The sequence below is a fragment of the Cryptotermes secundus genome, unplaced genomic scaffold, assembly GCF_002891405.2.
Source record: "Cryptotermes secundus unplaced genomic scaffold, Csec_1.0 scaffold532, whole genome shotgun sequence".
NCBI lineage: Eukaryota > Metazoa > Arthropoda > Insecta > Blattodea > Kalotermitidae > Cryptotermes > Cryptotermes secundus.
This window is the reverse complement of record NW_019744117.1, coordinates 317,953-339,804: the sequence shown is the minus strand read 5'-3', so window position 1 is coordinate 339,804 and position 21,852 is coordinate 317,953. Positions and strand designations below refer to the sequence as shown.

Below are 21,852 nucleotides of genomic sequence, written 5' to 3'. Positions count from 1 at the left end.
ATACAGTGGAATAGGGCGAAACCAGCAGCTAACTTCTCCAAAAAACAAAACCCAGAAAGACATAGCTCTCTTCTTGTTGAAGAAGAGACCTCATTTCAAAACAAATAAGTAGCCTTGGAAAAAACAAGAATATGGTCATGGGTCCCAGTGGGGCCTGAAACCAAGAATAACTGTGCTGGGGAAGGCAGGCAGCAAATTACAACTCTGCTCATGTACTAAAAATGAAATGATGCAGCAGTGAGGTAACTAGGCCAATTGCCACCAGGCTGGATAGGTGCATGGGACTGCATGCTGAAGAAGAACTGAAACTATTATAGGCCTACTCAGGAATGTTCCAAGAATTCTCATTTATATTTAAACTATTTACAAACAACGTTACAGGTCTACAGTTTTCTGTATAGGAATTCTTCGTTAAACACGTTGAAAATACGATATGTCGTCGTTGGCTTGTTATTTGGTGAGTACTGACAAAGATTTCAGTACACTGAACTGAGTTCAAAGTTACTATGATATGTAACTTGTGCATTACACTTGCCCATCACAAGAAATTACTTACCAGATAGCATGCATCTGCATCACTGGAAGTGTTGTTTCATAGAATTTAGTTATTACATAAATAAACAGAAATATGACAGAAATAATGTGGGAATTTGGGTGTGATAATATAAATCCAAACTTTAGGTGTCTTCCTAAGAAACAAAATGAAAAAATTATGAACAGTTCATGTTAGCCTGACCCATTTGTCTGTTACTAGATTTTCTTATAAAAGCTTACATATGAAAATGTTAATAAAAGTTAGTGTAAGTAAAGCAAATTTTGTATCTGAGAAATTGAACAGACACAATTTACTTGAAGATCTGAACGAACACTTGTATTACCACTACATATGGTCTTCTTGGTTGGAGTATGTGTAAATTAGGAAACTGTATTCTCAAAAATGCGGGTATCTATCCACCAAACATATCATAACTCTGATCTTGATACTTATTGTCATGAGAACCTCACATCTCACAAATATGAAGCTTTTGGAACAAACATTTAGAATAAAAATATATTAATAACCAAAGTTTCTAACAAAGTGTTCAGTCGTATATTTAGGTCATTTTGATGTCGCATAAGAAACAGAATATACTAAAATTCTAGCTTAGTATGAAGAACCATTAGATGCTTGTACTTCAGTAGTAATACCATTTGATAATTGTTTATATTTATATATAACATCTAATACAATTACTTCTATTTTTATTAAAATACTATGGATCTCATCCCTGATTCTTTCTACTAATTTTTAATACTTGATATGAGATAATTTTAATATATAATTTAAACCCACTCATTCCCCTATAAAAATAAGTCATCTCAATTTGAATAAAAGAAATCTGTGCCTTAGTTATTGGCTGAATCAATGATATTGTAGAACAAAGATGTAATATTCTTAGGTGTGTATGTTCATCTTTCACCATACAAGAAATATGTATATATGTAGATTGATTTGTGAGTGAACAGGTTATGGAAATCCAGTTCATAAACAGACCAGGACCTGACCAAAATATCACATATAATAATGGTGCTTGATAACAGCTGCATGGACAGAGTACAGTTGGAGAGAAGTGGAAAAATAATCTTCACATTTTCCTCCATCACCAATCCTGTGTTCAATTCACGTAATATCACTATCGGCAGCCAGATGGGAAATAATTATTTTCTTCCAAAATTATTAAGAATTGTTATACTATGAGATATGGCTCATTAGTTTAAGTACTCCATAAATACTTGTAATGCGTGTATTAAAACTAATATTGTACACTGTAAAAGAATGGAATGTAGAAATAGTTGGAATATTTAAACTGAATGTAAAACTTGGCTAATTTTTGGATATTGATTCTCTATATTCTGTAATTTATATAATGGCATAATTAAATGAATGCACAGAGAATTTTCATCATACATGGAAATGAAGGCACCTGGAGAATTTCTGAAGTAGAGCAATTTGAAAGTGTGCTGCTTGCAAATTGGTTCTTTACAAATGACTTCATTATGACAGAACAAAATACTCTGCCACTATTTACATTCCAATGATGTTAATCAATCTACTTCTTTGATTCCACGTCCTTCTTGTAACCATAGGAATTGACAGCTGCAAGGAAGAAAACACGTTTCTTAGTGCTATTTGTGGGAAAAATGAAAAGCAGAAGTCCTGTGAGTCAACAAGAACTGAAAAACATTTTAACATAAAAGCAAAATGGCATCTTTAGCCTTAAGTGACACAATTGTAAGTAGAGGAATTTCTGAGGAATATATGACATTCTGATATCACTGCAGTACATGCATTCAACCATCCACTTTTTGACATCCAGTTTGTTATCCCATATTGTCCCACTACATCAACTATTTCTGCAGAAAAAGCATATTTCCATTTTATTTTCAACCAGTCAAGAAATTGCTAGTTTCTGTCCAGATTTTGTCTGGTGAAGCATCACAGTGGAAACATTAAAAAGTTGGACTTAATTGGTTATAGGACTGCAATAGAAAATTTAAAAAGCCAGGCTGTATCTGAGGTAGAACTTAAAAGAAGAATCAAACATTGACGCATTTTGAGTAAATATGTTACACTAATAATATATCAAAATATATTCTACTAATCTTGACAGATGGTGTGTGTTCCTTTACATACTGATACTTAAGGATTGTTCTCCAGCCACTGTCTTCATGTTTCCAAATGGCAAGAAAGTGAAGTGATGAGCTTAACAGTGGTGAGCAAAATGGCTATCAGTAATGAGAAGACACAAACTCGCACAACCCAGGTGAAATTCCAACTTTTGTCAATACCCACCCTGGATGGCATTTACTTTTCTCATTTGTTAATACTTTGCCTTCTTGCTAAATCTTTTCATTATGGAGACATTATTTTTTCTTAAAATTTTCGTTGTAACTTGTATATTAAATTTGATTTGTTTCATTCTGGTCCATCACACTAATATTATGAAAAAGCTAAATAGTTCTGTTCAGTGTGACTAGTTAAACATAACTGAAATAAGATAATCTTAACCAGTCACACTTAATGGAATTATTTAGCTTTTTCATTGCATATTAAAGTTGAAAATGGTTAGCTTAGAGCATCAAGAGATGAGAGCAAAGGTTTCTTCTTATTTTCAATGTCTCCAAACTGAAAACATATATGAGTAGGAAACTGACACCAACTTAAAAACAACATACTTTGTTTATAGTATTAAAATGTTTAAAAACAAAGTCATAAAAGTTTGTTAACAAAAGAACTTTTACCTTCATATTCCTTCTCACACATGCTTAACAGCTTGTACCACTGAGGCCCATCAATCCGTGGAAGTTCTAGAGTGCCTCCATATTGAGCAGGTAGTGACTTTGGGCTCAAGTAGCTGTGCAGAGAGTCGCGGTCGGTACCATGGAAGATGATCTGAAAGTACAAATACACTGCAATAGAATCATGACTAATATGAGTTTCTTACAAAAATATTTATCTGTATTTATTTATAATCTATGTCATGGCACTGTCAGTAGCTTAGATTACATAGCATTGAATAAGGTGACCAGCCAAAAATGAATTGGCAAGTATTCGCTAAGAATCCTCCTCCTCCCATTCATGTTGCTTGCTCCCACTTGGAACATAGGGCATCTGTGAAATGCTTTGTTTCATTCTATGTTCTTAAACTAAGACAATCCAAGGACTCCTTGGATGGGGGATCTGCCCATCACAAGGCTGCTACCTAACACAAACATAGAATAAACATAGACATGCATGCCTTGAGTGAGATTCAAACCCATGATCCCAGTGTTCAAGTGGGGGAAGACATTTCATGCCTTAGACCACGTGGCCACTGTGACTGTCATGCTAGAAAGCAGTTGTGACCTAATTTAGGATACTACCTTCTCATTTTCTTGAGTGATTAAAGAAAACCATAAAAATCCTAAGTTAGAATAGCCTCCAGGCTGAGATTTGAACCACAGCCCTTTTGAACATGAACTAAGTTTGCTACATGACAGGGGACACTGGGCTATTATATTACTGTGGGAGGAGAAGTTTACTGTGAAATCATACTTTCCAGTCTTAAATGTCAAACTAAATTCTGGGTGCAGGCAATGAGAAGTATCTTTATGTTTACAGGTTAGACAAGGCAATCATGTGGTTCAGAGGCAAAATTTACTGTCATAATGTGTTTCAAAGTTTTTGTCAGTTCTTTCTTCTTTAGCATCAGTGGAATAGGGACAGTCGCTAGGAGCATATATACAATTGTGAAACTGTATGAAATGAGAATATACTTCTTAAAAAAAGTTCAAAATATTTTTTGCAATTTCAGGATTCTTCTGAAAGTAAACCTGTTCCTGTAATCAAGCATTGCACTATGAAAACATACAGGCATCATGGAGGTAAAGCTTCAGAAATTCTTATTCTTTGTTCAAGTAAGAAATGACTTGTCATCCACATGCTCTTCTTGTTCCACATCCAATACTTATAAGACAGAATATTGGATGAACTCAAGTGCTATTCTGAACATGTGGCAAGAAGATACTCTATTTTAAAGGTAGTACATTAAGTATATCAAAACAATTTTAAAATTGAACAGATATTTAACAAGTATGTCTCACATGCACTAGATTTTGTGACTCTTCACTGCCATTGCTGTGAGAACCTAAAATTTCACACAATTAAGTAAACTTACCCTGCCTCGTAGTTTCTCCCTCAGGAATGGCTTGAAGAGAGCGAACACCATGTTGAATAAGTAAGGCTGATTGACTATATGAATGTTCTTTATTCTCAAAGCAATAGCATCCTGTAAGAAAAAGTTAAACCATGAAATTATATGTACAGCTGTTAGATGATATATCGCCTCTGTGGTCTAGTGGTCAGAGTTCCTGCCTACAGATCCAGAGGTCCTGGGTTCCATTCCCGGTGTTACCAGATTTACTGACAAGTAGTGGGTCTGGAACGGGGTTCACTCAGCCTTGTGAGGATAATTGAGGAACTTTTTCAAGGAAATAGCGGCTCCAGTCTAGAAAACCGAGATTAACAGCCATGGGGGACCATTGCACTGACCACGTGACACCCTCTATCCGCAAAAGTTGGCACTAACTTTGGCGACAAGTGGCAGTCACTCGGTCGGTATGGTTCGCTTGTGGACTACAGGCTGCAGAGTTTGTTTGTTTGTTTGTTTGTTTGTTTGTTTGTTAGATGATAATATTATATTAAACAAAAATACAGGCTCTGGCTTATACATGCTGTAGTTTATGAAACATATTTTAGAGCAACATATTTTTTGAAAGCCCTTAGTCTTTCAGCAGGATAGCATAAGCCTAACTGCTGCCCCAAGCAATGAGAAATTTCACTGTCCCCACTATGAATTAAATCATCTCAACTCTTTTAAAACTTTGTCACNCGTGAGTCATACCACCGCAGAATGGATGCAGTCGCGGGGAGGAGTTGCAACACTCCCCGCGACTGCATCCGTTCTGCGGTGGTATGACTCACGGCAAATTGCAGCCGCGGCGCGCACTTGATTGTACGCACTGTATAAGATATATAGATTACTTAATGGTCATAATATCAGCAGAAGACCATGAGGAATTAATTTTCATTTCAACAAACAGTCTGTAAAATGCACTGCCCCATAAAGCATGTTGCCCAAGTAGTTGCTTAGCCTGCACACTCTGTCATATCAGCCCTGCCTTTCAGATAGACCTTGTGTTGGAGAAATGATAATTCAAATAGATTTGTATGTCGAATAGGTTTACATATCCTGCCTTGTGTTGGTTCTGATGTCCAGAGATAGGGATTATCCCTAATAATTGTGCACAAGTGAATAGGCTTTCTACCTGAGGAGCCCAGTCTCCAAAACCTTTTAAATAATAACAGGAAAATGCACAATGTTTAAAGGTCAATGATCAAGTGCATATACCATTACTGTAAACCTTCAGATTAGATTTGAGTCTTCTTCGGTGATGCATTATTTTATTGCTTTGATTAATTATTAAATAAATATAAACGAAAATTGAAATGAAATGTCAGGTGGTAAACACCTTCTAACCTCATGACTCTGAACTGAACTGATGGTTACATCATTACTCAAAGTTCAAATGGATTAATTTACTGATATGTTAAAAATTTTCGTTTTAAATATTTGTTAGAACAGAGTGACTTGGTACTCCAATATCATTAGAGTTTTTCCTTCAAATCCTTCAGTCTTAACTGAGAATTATGAATTATTTACACATTGACGTAACAGTTTTTGGATGCTATGAATGAAACTTAACTTTCAAATACTTAATATGATATTACTATACAATATGGTTACAAGATTATTTATCCATAATATGAACGAGATATATTACTTTCGAATAATTAATATACCATATACGTAAGGAAGCCAAAAATTATCCGCACTCCTGTTTTCCCAATTTATATACACAAAAGTAAGGGTTGAACAAGTATGTCATTTTTCTATATAGTCTCCACCCTTTTCAATGCACTTGGTCCAGTGGTCCACAGGCTTGCATATCTCCTCCAAGAAGAAGGTTTTTGGTTGGTTGCACAACCATTTATGTGCCGTTCCCTGCACTTCTTTGTCCTTAGAAAATCTACGACCTCATAAATCATCTTTGAACGGCTCAAAGAAATGATAGTCGGAAGGGGCGAGATCTGGGCTGTAAGCAGGGTGTTCCAGCACCTTGAAACCCAAATGGTTAATGGTTTCAAAGGTCTGGCCGGCCATGTGTGGGCGTGCATTTTCATGCAACAACAACACTTTCTTTGACAATAGGCCTCGGCGTTTGGTGTGAATTGCTGGCTTCAGATTGTTGGCCAGCAAATCACTGTATCTTGCACTGTTGATTGTACACCCATTTCCAGGTAATCTTTCAGTGTAGGCCCTTTTGAGTCCCAAAATACGGTTAGCATCACCTTTCCCATGAAATATTGGGTCTTGAATTTCTTGTCCGGCCACTTTTAAACTTCTTGGTCCACTCACACACACTTCTACATGGTAGAGCACTGTCCCCATATTGTGTTGAAAGCCCCCGATGAATTTCAGCCCCTGACACACCTTCCAACCAGAGAAATCGGATCACCATTCTTTGTTCCTCCTTGGTGCACACTACCAGTGGAGCAGCCATGTTTATACTGTCACAGCATCAAGGAAAATTATGCGATCAAGGTCAAACTTTGATCATGTGACCACAGTAGTAACAACTCTAAGCATGCATGCGCAGAAGGCAGCGTGTCAAACCTAAAGATGTTGTATGGTGAAAGTGTGGATAATTTCTGACTTCCACATTACTGATTAAATCACATCCACATTATTAATATTACATTATAGTATTACTTACTTACTTACTTACTTACTTACTCATGGAGCTGAGCTCTTCTGGAGGAGCTGCCAATTCTGCAGCTACTCAAGAATTTCCCAGCATTTTATGGAACGCGAAGGTTCATCACCCTGTTCACATGAGCCCGATCTATCCAATCCATACCATCCCTTCCTATCTCTCTAAGATCCATTCTAATATTGTCCACCCACCTACGCCTTGGTCTTCCCTGTGGTCTCTTTCCTTCTGGCTTTCCCACCAATATCCTATATGCATTCCTCATCTCCCCCATTCGTGCTACATGACCTGCCACCTCATCCTCCTTGACTTGATCATTCTAATTATACTTGGAGAAGAGTACAAGTTATGAAGCTCCTCATGCAGTTTTCTCCAACCTCCTGTCACTTCATCTGTCTTCAGTCCAAATATTCTCCTCAACACCCTGTTCTCAAACACCCTCAGTCTATGTTCCTCCCTTAATGTCAGAGACCAAGTTTCACACCCATACAGAACCACAGGCAAAATTATAGTTTTGTATATTCTAATTTTTATGTTTTTGGACAGCAGACGAGAAGACGAAAGATTCTGGACTGAATGGTAGCAAGCATTACACGAGTTCAATCGCCTCTTAATTTCCTCCTGAATCAGTTTATGATCTGTTATCGTTGTTCCCAAATATCTGAACTGTGCCACATTTTCAAAACATCTGTTTCCTATCTTTATGTCATGATTTTGCCCTGCATTTTGGTGACGAGACAGTAACATGTACTTAGTTTTCTCTGTGATTATATTACATGGTTAAATGATTGCTTAGCACTTTCCGTGAAAAAATAATATGTACATATAGCTTTAAACTCAATAATTTATGATATGACACAGTAGGTTAAGTCATTGCTTATTCCTGATATTACTTAGGCATATCACTTTCAAATGATAATGTGACATAATATGATGTGATTACTTAGATGTGGTAGTGCAATATACCTGGAGTAGATCAACAATCCTCTTGGCAAAGGGTGGGGTGAACTGCCAGACTTGCTGTAGGGAAAGGCCATCCATGTCAAATATTACCACAGCACCTGCAACCTGTGTCTCAGGCTCCAACATGGCACATTCAAGGAACAGCACACAGCCTTTGTAGACCTCGTCCAGTGAAACTTTGTTGTGTTTCCATTTTTCTGCATACATAAAATTAGAATTGCTACCATGTCATTGTGTACTTCCCCTTATAGTTAACAAATGATATATTTGACACTTGGTGACATGTGACAATCACAGGTTCGGAAGAGAGGGAGTGATTTTTGACCAAAATTTGTATGAAGATTATGCTGCTCTGATATGTAATGCCATGATGTCTGGTAAATGTTTACAGAAGTTTTGGAGTAAGTGTTGACTCCATCTTCAGGAAATATGTAATATGTTCCTCAAAACATTTGGTAAACTACCACATTAGATGGTGTCATATACAAGAAGTAATCACAATGGTCACTGCAATGAGAACCTCAAATACTAGAAATTTATCTAAATTTTCATTCGGATGTTTCAATTTTCTTCTGTATTTTTAAAATCAAATACAGTATTTTTCAATCTGAAATTTGGCATTACACATCTTTAAATTCATAAGGGAAATAATATTGTAATATAAAAATCAATAAAATAAAAATCTTCGAAGAAATGAGGTAATATGGAGGTTCTAGAAGACAGATGTAGGGTAAGAGATGAAAAAACTTAAGTATCAATTATATACTCCACAACATGGAACCTTATTTGTCATTTTGAAGTCCTTTTAAATACAGATAAAAAAGGAAATTTGTGAATTAAAACCAAGACACAGAATAGCAGGCAAAGATTTACATTACTAAGAGCTTAATCATTTTTACTCCCCCCCCCCACATCATGAGTGACTTTATAGACAATTTGGTAGGCCTATAACATGACACTTGCACATTCCTTTAGCTCTCCTGAATAAGACACAGTGTAAACCACTGCACCATGGCGTTTATTCCTACTGTGTCAATCCTAAGACATAATACAGATGTCAGTGCTTCTGCATTTATAACATGGAATTACTTCTTAGAAATGGCTATTTCTTGAAATATTCTCTGAAGGTGATTAGTGGTTGGTATTAAAGAAAGGGTATATCCATATGAAATTATGAGGTCAGTTTGCCTCCACTCTTAACCTGTATTCTTAACTGGTTATTTTTATTGATTTATTTATGCTAGTGGACATATTTCAAAACCTTCAAGGCAAACAAGAATTACGGATCATATTTGATGGCTTATAAAGAGGGAAGAAAAAACGAGTTTCATGGTACCAAAACCACTACAACCCTTTCAGTACCTGAACACACAATAATTGTGAATATATGTACACTGCATTTGTTGTTACATCATGATGCCTAAGCTTGCACTTGGAGAACTCTCTGTTACAAACTTTTAGTAATAGTACCTGCAAGATGATCATGTTGCCTAAGTCTTTGCATTCTGAGCTTGCAGAACTCTATGTTACAAACCTTTAGTTATAATTCATACCACATAAATACACATAAGCTGGAGAAGAAATAAGTAAAATAGGCCTGTATTGCTGTTATTCCAAGATATTCATTATCATGGAGCAATTATTTCCATCCTCCAAAGGAAAAAAGACAAAACAGGAAATGTACACTTAATGTAATAATTATGGCATCAGCTCTTTTCTTTTAATTTTGTCAAAACCTGTAATATTTACACAGAAGTGTACTGGATATAAGACATGTTTCATTTTTCTTTACAAATTTTGTTAGAAATATTTTTGCTCTAATCAGATTTTAGAAAGTTGTGTATGAGTTAAGAAATTCATCCAGAAATGCATGTAAGTCTTCGTTAAAAGTTCCCATTATTATTATTCAGTTTTAATCAAAATTGCAATGTGTTAATTCATTTTAGTAAAACTTGCCAATGTGAAGTTTCTTACATACTATTAAGTGATTTTGAAGTATGCAGACAGATGGATAGACAGACAGACAGACATGGCAAAGTTAATAGGCACATATTTGAAATTTATTGTTATAAAACTGACAGGAAAGAAGAACAGAAAATATAAACGAAAAATAATTAGGTAAGTCAATAAGTAAGTTACAAATGGATATAGAACTTAAACAAATAAGAGTACTGATTTTAAAAATTCTTTTATTTCTCAACACAATCTCCCTGTACAATGAGGCACTTGACCCATCTTTCACAAGCCCCTGAAAACCAGCAGCATAAAATTCTTTGGGCTGCTGTTGGAACCAGGTGGTGACTTCCCTTTACAGGGAACATTTACATCCTGAGGATGTTACATTAGGAGTTGGCATTTACGTAAATGCCAGTAGTAGTTGGCATTTACGTAAATGCCAACTACTACTGTAACATCCTCAGGAAACTTTGTAAGGCCATTCAATGTAAGTGACCAGGACTTCTCACCAAAGGTGTGTTGCTTTTCCATGACCACGTGCGTCCCCATACAGCCAACAAGACAAATGAGATTATGTTAAATTTCAAGTGGGAAGTCCTCGAGCATCCTCTGTATAGCCCAGGCCTTGCTCCAAGTGACTTGTATTTGTTCGGCCCTCATAAACATCATCTTTCGGCTGAACATTTTCCCGATGATGAAGCTGTAGAAAGGGAAGTCAACGCCTGGTTCCGACAGCAGCCTAAAGAATTTTATGCTGTTGGTTTTTAGGGGCTTGTGAAACGTTGGGACAAGTGCCTCAATGTACAGGGAGATTATGTTGAGAAATAAAAGCATTTTTCAAATCAGTACTCTTATTTGTTTAAGTTCTATATCCATTTGTAACTTACTTATTGACTTACCCTCATACTTTACTTAAGGAAAGGGGGAATGAAAGAATTGATAGACAGATATACAGAATGAAAGAAAAACAAGAGAAATACAGAAATGCAAATATAGAAACAATATGTAACTCTGATATAACACTTTTAATGCTACACTTTCTCCATGTTTGTCATATTTCCTCCAGATTCAAACATTCTGGTGTCAGTTTGTATTCTGTGCTAATGTCTGTTGTGTGTGATGGTTCTCAAACACTGACTTAATTACAGTCCTCAAAGTTCTTTGTATTTCTGTATCACAAATTCACAACTAAATTCTATAGTTACAAGTATTATGTTTTTGGACATTATCCATCCATCCAGCAATATACCATCGTCAAAAAGTTTTAGATCTTATTAAATTCTATAGATTTACGTGCTGAATTGTCTTTAAAATCAAGCCAGTACAAATATATTGCACAATTCTTAATGTTTTAATTTAAACACATTACTTGAGATTGAATTTGTGGCTAGCCTTCAGGAGATAACTGAACAAAAAGGTTAGTTGCATTTTTATATCAAATTCCTACACATATCACAGAGATTTCCAGACACAACAGATCATGATAATTAAATGTGCTAAGGCTAACATTAGTCTAAACATGATTTAGAATGAAGTTCCACCCATGTTTGCTGGTAAAATGTAGGTACAAACATCTGTTTTACAATTGGAACTCAAAACTATTAAGAAAATAGTCCTTTTGAAATCCTTTCTATTTTTAACATGAAAAACACTTATAATGTAATAAAGATGAATGAAAATAATCTGGCAAGTCACAAATAGTGTTATTTTCTTCATATGTTTTGTTGAGGTGGCAAAGGGATTAGTAATTTTGTAAGAGTGGACATTTTCCATGACCTGTTCTTCTGAAAATGGACTATGGCTAAGTTACTTACTTCCCAGTTCAAGTATGAGGACACGGCGTCCAAACTGGTCCCTGTTGGGTAACACAGTGAGAATGTTGTGATCAAAAATGTTCTTGTTCTTGGTTGGGACCAGCCCATCATACAAATTGCTGTGTTTCTGCTTGAATTGGTAGTACCTCTTAATCTGCAACATGCCACATTGAGAGCCATTAGTTTCTTTTGGCCTCAGCATAACAAAATATGCATATATAATATAGAATCTTCCTGTCCCCCTTCTTTGCATTCATACCCTCTGCCTGGCTGTTTTTAGAATACCACATATAATAAAATGAAAAAGGCAATCAAATCATAATATTACAAAACAATAACAAGAAATATAAGTCATATGATGATTAGCGCCATCCATCAGGCACTCCAGGTAACTGTGTCCTCCACAAGGGATAATAGGTTTAAACTGGTTTTATGAATAAAATCTCTGGAGGCATTTTGCATTTACTTCTATAGAAGCACATATTAAAATTGCAATTATCTCACCTCTACAATGACCTTGATATTATAAACTGCCAAGTCAAAGATATTTAAAATTAAATGATATTAAAGAAGTAAACTATGCCACTCAAGTCTGGCACAGAAGACTCCTCAAAGGCCAGGTTATCCCTCCATATTTATGTCCCTTAGAGAGGCAGGCCAGCATTATAATGCCCAAAGGGAATTGGTCTCCCTGTTGATCAACTGACCTTTCTTCAACACATTCCAACCAACCCACCAATCCAGGTGAACTCGCTCACACACCAGTAAAAGTCCACATCCTCTTGAGGTTATTTATCATGGCAAACAATGTCATGAGCAGAAAATGGGAGAGAAAAGACATACATTCCTGCTGGAACATATTCATTTGGAAGATCAGAAAGAAGATGAGAGGCTAATATCATTCTTTGTCTAAAACATCTCTGAGTGTACGTCATGCCTCAATTATGCAAACCTATGAAAGGAAATTCCTCTATGCTCAATAAGATCTCTGGTACAAAGATTTTGTTTCCCATCATATTGTTACATGTAAACCCATTGCTACGCAATGTGTTGTTAAAAATTTCCTTGAAGACAGATTCTTGGTAAACAGTCTGTTGCTAGGATATGCAACAATAGATGAGGCTGTTTTTTCTGTCCTCCACACTGAACAGTGGTCGAACAATGAGGTTATTCAAGCCGTTTCTAAGCAACAGCTCAGTAAACACACTTCTGCATAAATGGCAACATCATCAACAATAGAGAGAGTGTCTTCTGTGGGGTCTGTGCAGAGTGCTTATAAGAGAAGTGAATGCAGTGACAGAATTAGACTATGTGGTGGAAGTACTGCCGCGTGTGGAGGCGGGGTTGAATACCTCCACCGTGACCCTGCGAGTCGTAAGAGGTGACGAAAAGGGAAGTCTCAATTCTGAGACAGTAAAATATGGTCACAAGTCTCAAGGGACTCGGACCCAAGAAACACTGCACTGGCAACGGCCAAGAGCATATACAAAAGACAGACCCGGTCTCTCGTCAGAGAGGGCGCCACATAAAACCAAGACAGTAACTGTCAAACAGTAATAAATATCTGGTCATGAGCCCCAGATGGGGCTCGAAACCAAGACTTACTGACTGACTAGCTGTCAGTCGCAATGTGACTTTGACTTTTGACTTTTTGACAGAATTAAACCCATGTGGAGGCCAGGTCGAATACCTCCACAGTGACCCTGCGAGTCATAGGAGGCAACAAAAAGGAAAGTCTCAAATCTGAGACAGTAAAATATGGTCACCAGTCCCAAGGGACTCGGACCCAAGAAAGACTGCGCTGGCAGCATATACAAAAGAGAGACCTGTCCTCTCGTCAGAGAGGGTACAACACAAAAACAAGACCGTAACTGTCAAACAGTAATAAATATCTGGTCTTGAGCCTCAGGTGGGGCTAAACACCAAGACTTACTGACTGAATGACTGACCATCAGTCACAATGTGACTTTGAGTTTGACTTTGATAGAATTAACAAGGTGAAACCTGACATAGAAAGTACAAGTATAAGGGGCTCAAACTTGGCGACAGTCAGGCATACGACCGTTCAAGTGACTACACTCCCATGGCAGCGAATACTACTAGAAATAGGGCATAGTCTGCTGTACTGAGCCTAGACTGACAGAGGCCTTGTATATATTATACATACTAGATATTAAGACTCAATTGCAAATAAGTGTACATAGTGACAATGGACTAATACTATCGACTATGACAGCCAGCCTCTCATCTGAGAGGGTGCCCCACATGGACAGGACAGTAACTTTCATGTAAAAAGAAATATGTGGTCATGAGCCCCAGCCGGAGCTTGACACCAAGACGGACAGACTGACTGACCCTCAGTTGCAATGTTACATTGACTTGAGAGAATTAGTTCAAGAGCAGTTACGAGTCAGTTGTAGGCTGGAGGAGTGAGTCCAGAAGAATTTTTAGTTCAAAGTTCCAGAGTGACTGAAGACTTCATAAGGCCATGCCATAGCTCGAACGGTTAGTCACTGGCTTCCCACCACAGTGGCCCGGGTTCGATCCCGGGTCTGGTCAAGTGGGATTTGTGGTGGACAAAGTGGCGCTGGGAAGGGTTTTCTCCGAGTACTTCAGTTTCCCCTGCCAATCTTCATTCCACCAAATTCTCCATCATCATAATCACCCGGGGCAGGTACAAATAGGCCAATCAGTGGCTGCCGTGCCAAGTCGACCCAGGTGGACTGCAAGATGACTTCACAGTGATGTGAACTGCTAGTGTCTGTGTTAAGATCAGTTGCTAGGAGAAGGATAATGAAGACAGACAATCCTAATGAGTATACAACAGTGAACTGGAAATTGTGTATATCAGCAGTAGCACTGTATTTAAGTGTGATTAAGAGAACTTGTAACTAAGGTGCTAATAAATCCAATCATCCGAACTAGATCTCCTTATTTTCATCACGTGTACCACCCCTGACACGTGACAATATGTTTAAGGTGGGATCCAGTAACTTTCTGATTATGTCCTAATGATCTACATGGCTATCTGATGATGAGTCATCCTCAAAGAATGATGAGAGAGAGAATAAATGAATCTTCGGGAGATGTGAAGTGGATGACACTGACTCAGGCTCATGTGAAAATATTTAGTTAGAAGCACCACTTCTGAATTTTTGTATTCTGCTACCATCGTGGTGATTAGTTCATTAGTTACAGATATTAAAAATGTTGTCTTGTTACAAATTATGAACTGGATGCATGACAGCCATCAGTAAAATATATTGACTCTGCTTGATTCAATTCTGCTGGCATTGTATCAATACCTAAACATCTATACCATTTCAACTCTTCCACATCAATTTCAACTCCAGGTACTAATTTCTTAGATGTAGGTACTTCAGTCTGCCTAGCAATGCAACCCCTGTTCTACATTTGATAGCTGGCAGAAGTATTTCTTTCATTTCATCAAAATAATGTGGGAAATTGTAAGCAGATAGAAATTCTCAACATTCACAAAGCTAATACGAGATTGGTGTCCTTTATCAAATTCATTTATTTTCCGAGTCATGTCTCAATAATTTCTGAAGCAGATGTCCATTTCACATTACCAAGAGGACTGGGGAAAATAAACAGAAGATATAAACGTGCCGATCACAGCGGCAGTTCTGAATCAGATACTTCTTGAACACTGTGATCGCGGGTTCAAATCCTGCTCGGGGTATGGGCATTATGCCCGTGTTTCTTTTAAGCTTGTATCCTCCTGTATAGATATAGTTCTTGCGATGGGCTCTTTCCCAGCCAAAGAAGTCTAGGAATTGTCTAAAAGTTTCATTCACTATTTGCAAAGTCAATTCGGAATTCTAATCCATAAACACTGAAGATGGTATCTAGGCATAAGGACGAGTTACATAATGCATTTTTGAAATGCAGACATCGAAGGACCTTACTCACACAGGTCGGTCTCGGGGTTTGGACCTTCAAAATGTGGGTTATGGTGAGTATCGTGGAGGTATTTTCTTTTCTTTTTCTTATATTGCTAGTGGGGTGGGACTAAGTCCCTCCCACTGAGGCCACTTCTGGCCTATTGTACCAGCCCCAGATGTTAGGTGAGAGTGATTGTGGAGCGCCACTTTGTCCACCACAAATCCCACTTGACCAGACCTGGGATCGAACCCGGGCCGCCGCGGTTGGAAGCCACAGACTAGCCGCTTGAGCGATGGCGCGGCCTTTCGTGGAGGTAACTCCGATAATTATGAATTGGTAAGGATAAAGCCGGGAAAGATTTCGAATGATTTACAATTCTCACCCATCACTCAATGACAAGAAGAAGAAAACTGATAAAATTTCGAAGGAAAATATCACCACGCATTCGAAATAAACTTTGTGGATGTGCAACATCTGGACAAGTAATTTCATATTAAATACCTTTAAGACAGAATGGGCCTTATTGACGTCTGAATCCCCATTCACGGAGCCATTAACTATCGACAATATTAATGATTATGGAGATTAATCCTGAACTGAATCTGGTAAACGGATCTGAAGAAGCCGGGATAGTGCAATCGGTATAGCGACTTGCTACGAGGCTGGACGATCAAAGGGTCGGAGTTCGAGTCCCGGTAGAGTCAAGAATTTTCTCTTTCCACATCGTTCAGCCTCCTATCCAACTGGTACCGGAGGCTCTTTCCTCGGGGGTAAAGAAGCAGGGTTGTGAAGCTGATCACTCACCGCTAGTGTCGTGGTCAAGAAAATGTGGATCTACACATCCACTCCCCCATACGCCTTCATGGCGTAGTGCTTAATTAGTTACGCATGGGGGACTTTAAACAGGATATGAAGACTAAAGACGAAGAAGGAAAAGAAGAAGAGATTGGGTGAAGACAAGTGACACAAGACAGCACGGAATTGTCTACCATACTGGATGAAACTATGGATAAACCTCAACAAGTAGGACGGAAGAATTTGGAAACCGGAACGCTCTATTAATAATCTAATCTGATAAGAAAAACAGGATGAACAAGATTCATAATTTAATGACGTATGACGGTTGGATTCCAGCCAAGGTCTACTATGAAGATTACTGTGTTATCCCAAAAAAAAAACAGTAATCTTTATAAATGCCGTTCTGACAGCTTCAAATGCACAGTGCCTACCAGTGGAAAATTTGTGTGTCATATAAAAAATTACAAATTCGTTTCGGCTCTTGAGTAGCACGTATCTGAAGATAACTTTGGTAATACAGCCTGAAGGACGCTCCAACAAAAGAATAGCCACGTACGCAGTTTATAAGATTTCCGTTCGTAAGCATGTTAAGCAAGTACTATATTATTTACAGGCAAAATTACATGGCACCAAGAACTAATGTGTTCGTATTACGTCAACATTTTGCTTACGCTATGAATCACGGTCAGAGATATACATTAAAGCCATCATTACATTTCACTTTAAACATGGTAATGTCAAGTTGACGAGTTTTAGGTTATATAATGATGGCGTTTCAATTGAAGCGGACACAAGGCATGGAATAAGAAATGGCAAATTGATCTGAATGTCGAACTTATAAGCGAATGATGAGGGATGAGCGGAAAAGTTGACGATGTCAGTTCGTTTTAAAACACACCCACCCTATTTGCCTGTATTGATTTGCTGATTGGTTGCTTGTACTTTCATTTTATGACATCTTTTTAACTTCACTGCTTACCACAGTGTTGAAACGTACGATATTTGGAAACAGTGAGTTTGAAAAGATTTGGATGTGTTATCAAAAGAAACCTCAGTTTGTGGCATTGTGGATCGGGTATCGAACCTCGAATACTATATGCTAAGCATACGATTGCAACGTCCTATCTGTTTTTCTGGGTGGGCCGATAAAATCACGAGAATCATCAGTAAGTTATTCAACAAATGTCAATGATTCACCGTCTTACGTACAAAGTGTCCTTCTAAAATTTGTTTGAAAGTTTCTTACATGCACACAATGCGTCCTTTAAACCTAATTTAGGAGCTTCTGTAAATTGAACTACATGTTTCGAACAACAATGGTCATCATCAGGTTATTTAAAACTGTTGGTGGAAACTACTGCTTTCGTTTTGTGATTGTAACACTCGATATCATCAGTAAGAATAGTCAGCCTACAGCCAAGATTCGAACCCGTATTTCTCGAATACGGAGCAGGAGTTCTAATCACTATACTGCAAAGTTTGGTTCGTGATACACATTTCAACATGACAGTGGATTAAAATGTAATGGACGAAACGGACATTGGAATCAGAAATTTAAAGATAAAGCAACTGATATTAGCAATATGGAGCCCCGAGTTGAACTGATACAGCCTACTTTCCTAATTAATATATATTTGCATCATTAAATTGCAGAGTTTCCCCACATTAAATTTGTCGGACATAACCTCAAAATGTCGCATCGTCACCGTGTTTATGACCGTTGACTTAAACAATATTTCGTAGTGTAACCATGATCTACTTCCGTACAAAGGCCTACCTCAAATGATTCATAACTTATCGTCATTAAAACATTAGACGGTCGTCATATGGTTATTTTTAATTTTAAAAGAAAATTGTTTCAACGGTACGAGCCGGGATAGTGTGGTGGGTATAGCAACTGACTAAGGGCTGGACGACAGAGGGGTCGGAATTCCAAGTCCCGATAGGATCAAGAATTTTCTCTTCTCCACGTCGTCCAGACTGGCTCCGGGGCCCACCCAGCCTCCTATAGAATGGGTACCAGGGGCTCTTTCCCCGGGGATAAAGCGGCCGGGGCGTGTAGCTGACCATTCACCTCCAGCTAGTGCCGAGGTCAAGAAAATATAGCTTTATACATCCATTCCCCCATACGAATTCATGGCATAGTGCTTAATTAGCTAAGCACAGGGACAACTTTACCTTATTATTTCAACGGTAGTTGCATATTTCTCTACTACCATATATCATATCAGGATCTAAGTGTCGATAAGGTCGTTCCCACCTCACAAGTTTGCGAGTCTGCCTTGTTATTACACATCGCAAGAACCAAATATTTATGGCAGTGGGGTGGACTACAATGGTATAATATTATTACTAATGTTCATAAAAATCGGTCCACTGGTCCAAAGATAAAGAGCGACAGAGCATCCAAACAGACACACAAATACAAAGACGCAATCAGAAGAGTATTGTTTTCAAAAAAAAAAGCTACAACTTGGTCGCTATATGCTGACTTTATTATTTCCTTGGTTACCGGACTGTTGTTATACTGACGGAATAAATAACAACTTTGCGTTTGTGTGGAGTCGAGCTATTGGCAGCTGCCTATGCGAAAGAATCAACAGGCATGTATACTACGCACTCGGCATATACTGTATTTACGTTCCCTCCATGGACATCACGAACGAAATATAGCCGTATTCTTTCCTGATGTCTAAAAACTACAATATTCTGGGTCAATACAAAATGTGTAACTCACCAGCTCAAATGCGCTCTCTGGGTAAAATTTGCACGGTCTAAGGAACCTTACCAGCCATGCTTCCTTGTCTAAAGGACATTTGAGATCAGTCTCCTCTGAAAAAAAAAAGTTTAAAACTCTTATACAATTATGCCATGGATAGGGTCTGACTACATTATTTAAATAAAAACCTGTCCACTAGATGTGTACAGTCGGAGTTAACTAACTCCATGGGTTATGCCATTTTGAGAAGCTATAGTTCAATTAGCTAGTCAAAATATTTTTCCTATCTTTTATGAAGGATAATTGCTGAGTTGGCACGAGCACACCTCTAGTCCCCATCCTCAGCCAGATGAATCTAGTCCATATCTCCCCAAAAATCGAAGAACGTCACAAAGCTACAATGCGTCACACCATAGCAGACAGCCAATTTCATTTTCCATTCAAGCATCAAGCACGTTTTTGTAGCGGTAATGCTCCGAACTTGCAAAATTATTCGGGAGATGCTCAGTTAGAATCTCTGCTATCCTGACTGACGGTTTTCGTGGTTTTCCTCAGTCCTTCCAAGCAAAACTTTGGGGTACTACTCAGTTTGGCCAGGACAGTTTTCTTCCAAGTCTTCCTTGCTCATTAATCATTATAAAAATCAGTGCTGTATAGTCGGAAGTCCTTATAGTACCTCAAAATAAAAAAAAAGAAGAAAATAAAGATATTTAAATTTAACTGGCGGGTTTCATTTTGTTCTGTATTGATCTAATTCTTTACACCATCTGGGAACTTCATGGCACATGAAGCTGAATTACATGTTGGCCAGATGGAAAGCAATCCTTACCTCGAAGGAGATCTCTGAGTTCTACGATTGCTTCTTTCCTGACTTCAGGCGTTTCCCTGAGCTCCTTCCTGGCGATTTCCTTTACCTCAGGAGTCAGCTCATCGAGTTCTATGTGAAGAATATAATCTCCAATCTTCAGATTTGGCAGCTCCTCCAGATCAGACAGAAGAGCCTCCTTAACTGCGAACACATCAGAATTAAGATAAGTCTAAAGGTTATGACGATGGCATGTTATAACCTAAAGATTTATTAGATATTAGTTAAAAACAAAGGTTTTGGAAGCTGACCCAATGATCAGGCGAATGCCAGAATAATGCCTCAAACTTGGCTACGATTGCTTCCTTCCACATTATTGCAAATTCGTTAATCATTAGTCATCCTACAATTCGAAGAAAAATAGAAGACATGACCAAACTGTGAGTCGCGAATGCAACTCGTGGAAAGAATATCAATCGGTTCTATTTTTATATATTCATTAAACATTTAAAAAAATTCTGCGTGAAAGCTTGCATCTGAACACCCGTGCTATCCAACCCACGGACGTTTGCGGCTTCCGAAGTTCTGAAAATTATCGTACACTGCTCCGACGTTCAGTACGTTTGGCCACTGCTGCTATCCATTCCGAGTTAACTAATAGCGTCGGTAGACAAACCATACATGAATAAAAATAAACGCATTAAACAAACCATACATGAATATATACACAGAGAGATTAACACGTTATCGACTTCTATGTAAAAGCAAGGTATACATATCTTGTGTAATCGTGTAACATCAATAAGTCGAACAAACAGATTCCTTCTTTAAATTGTGAAGGGTCAGGCTGTGTGACGTGGTCACTACTTTCTAATTACGCAACAAACCAAGCGGCTGTTTTCACTATGGTCAAGGTCTTACTTCAGAAAACAAGCACGGTGGCTTTCATTCTCAGCCATTGTGTAGCTCCCAGAGTTACAAATTTCTTCGCTCCAGGTGAATCCGGCGAGTGATGGGAGCCAGCATGGAGACGTGGGTCAAGATACGCGTCTGCGCCCTCCCTACCGGAATTTTAAAACCGAATCGGAGTTCAGGAAAAAAGTAAACATATCGAACCAGCTTATCTACTCGGATTTGCCCTGGAATAATGCACATGCTTAATTAGGAGGTTTAATACAATGAATCGCTATAATATTGATTTTAACTATATTAATATAATTGTAAATAAATAAACAAATCCACTACAAACTAAATCTCCACATTTTTGCGAATATTTAAAAGCTCTTCTTTTTTGGAATAATAAAGTTTAAAAAGTAAGAAAATATAACACATATGGAGTACGTAAAGCTGTTTATGTAAGTTCTATCTATTGCCGAAAGCCTCAATACTCTTGAACAAATGGTTCTCGAGCAGTAAGGAAAAAAAATATGTTGTTTGGTGTTTCACGTGTCTGAAACCTCCGTGGGAAGGTCCTCTACAATCACGCCAAATTTGGTCGAAATAGTGGAAAGGTGTGGGAATTAAGTCACAGATCCTTC

At 37.9% G+C, this 21,852-nt stretch overlaps 1 protein-coding gene across 2 annotated transcripts in view; it reads right to left on the bottom strand.

Annotated features, from left to right (window-relative positions):
* Positions 1–346: 346 nt before the first annotated feature.
* LOC111874489 (alpha-tocopherol transfer protein-like) overlaps positions 347–21,852 on the bottom strand; it is a 106,313-nt gene continuing 84,807 nt past the window's right edge. For both annotated transcript variants that reach the window (XM_023870033.2, XM_023870034.2), the window contains exons 2-8: positions 20,339–20,518; positions 19,528–19,622; positions 12,087–12,240; positions 8,320–8,513; positions 4,698–4,808; positions 3,283–3,433; positions 347–2,137 (exon numbers count right to left, since the gene is read on the bottom strand). In XM_023870033.2, coding sequence (XP_023725801.1) covers positions 2,091–2,137; positions 3,283–3,433; positions 4,698–4,808; positions 8,320–8,513; positions 12,087–12,240; positions 19,528–19,622; positions 20,339–20,518 — 932 coding nt within the window. In that variant the 3' untranslated portion in view covers positions 347–2,090. The remainder of the gene's footprint in view (positions 2,138–3,282; positions 3,434–4,697; positions 4,809–8,319; positions 8,514–12,086; positions 12,241–19,527; positions 19,623–20,338; positions 20,519–21,852) is intronic.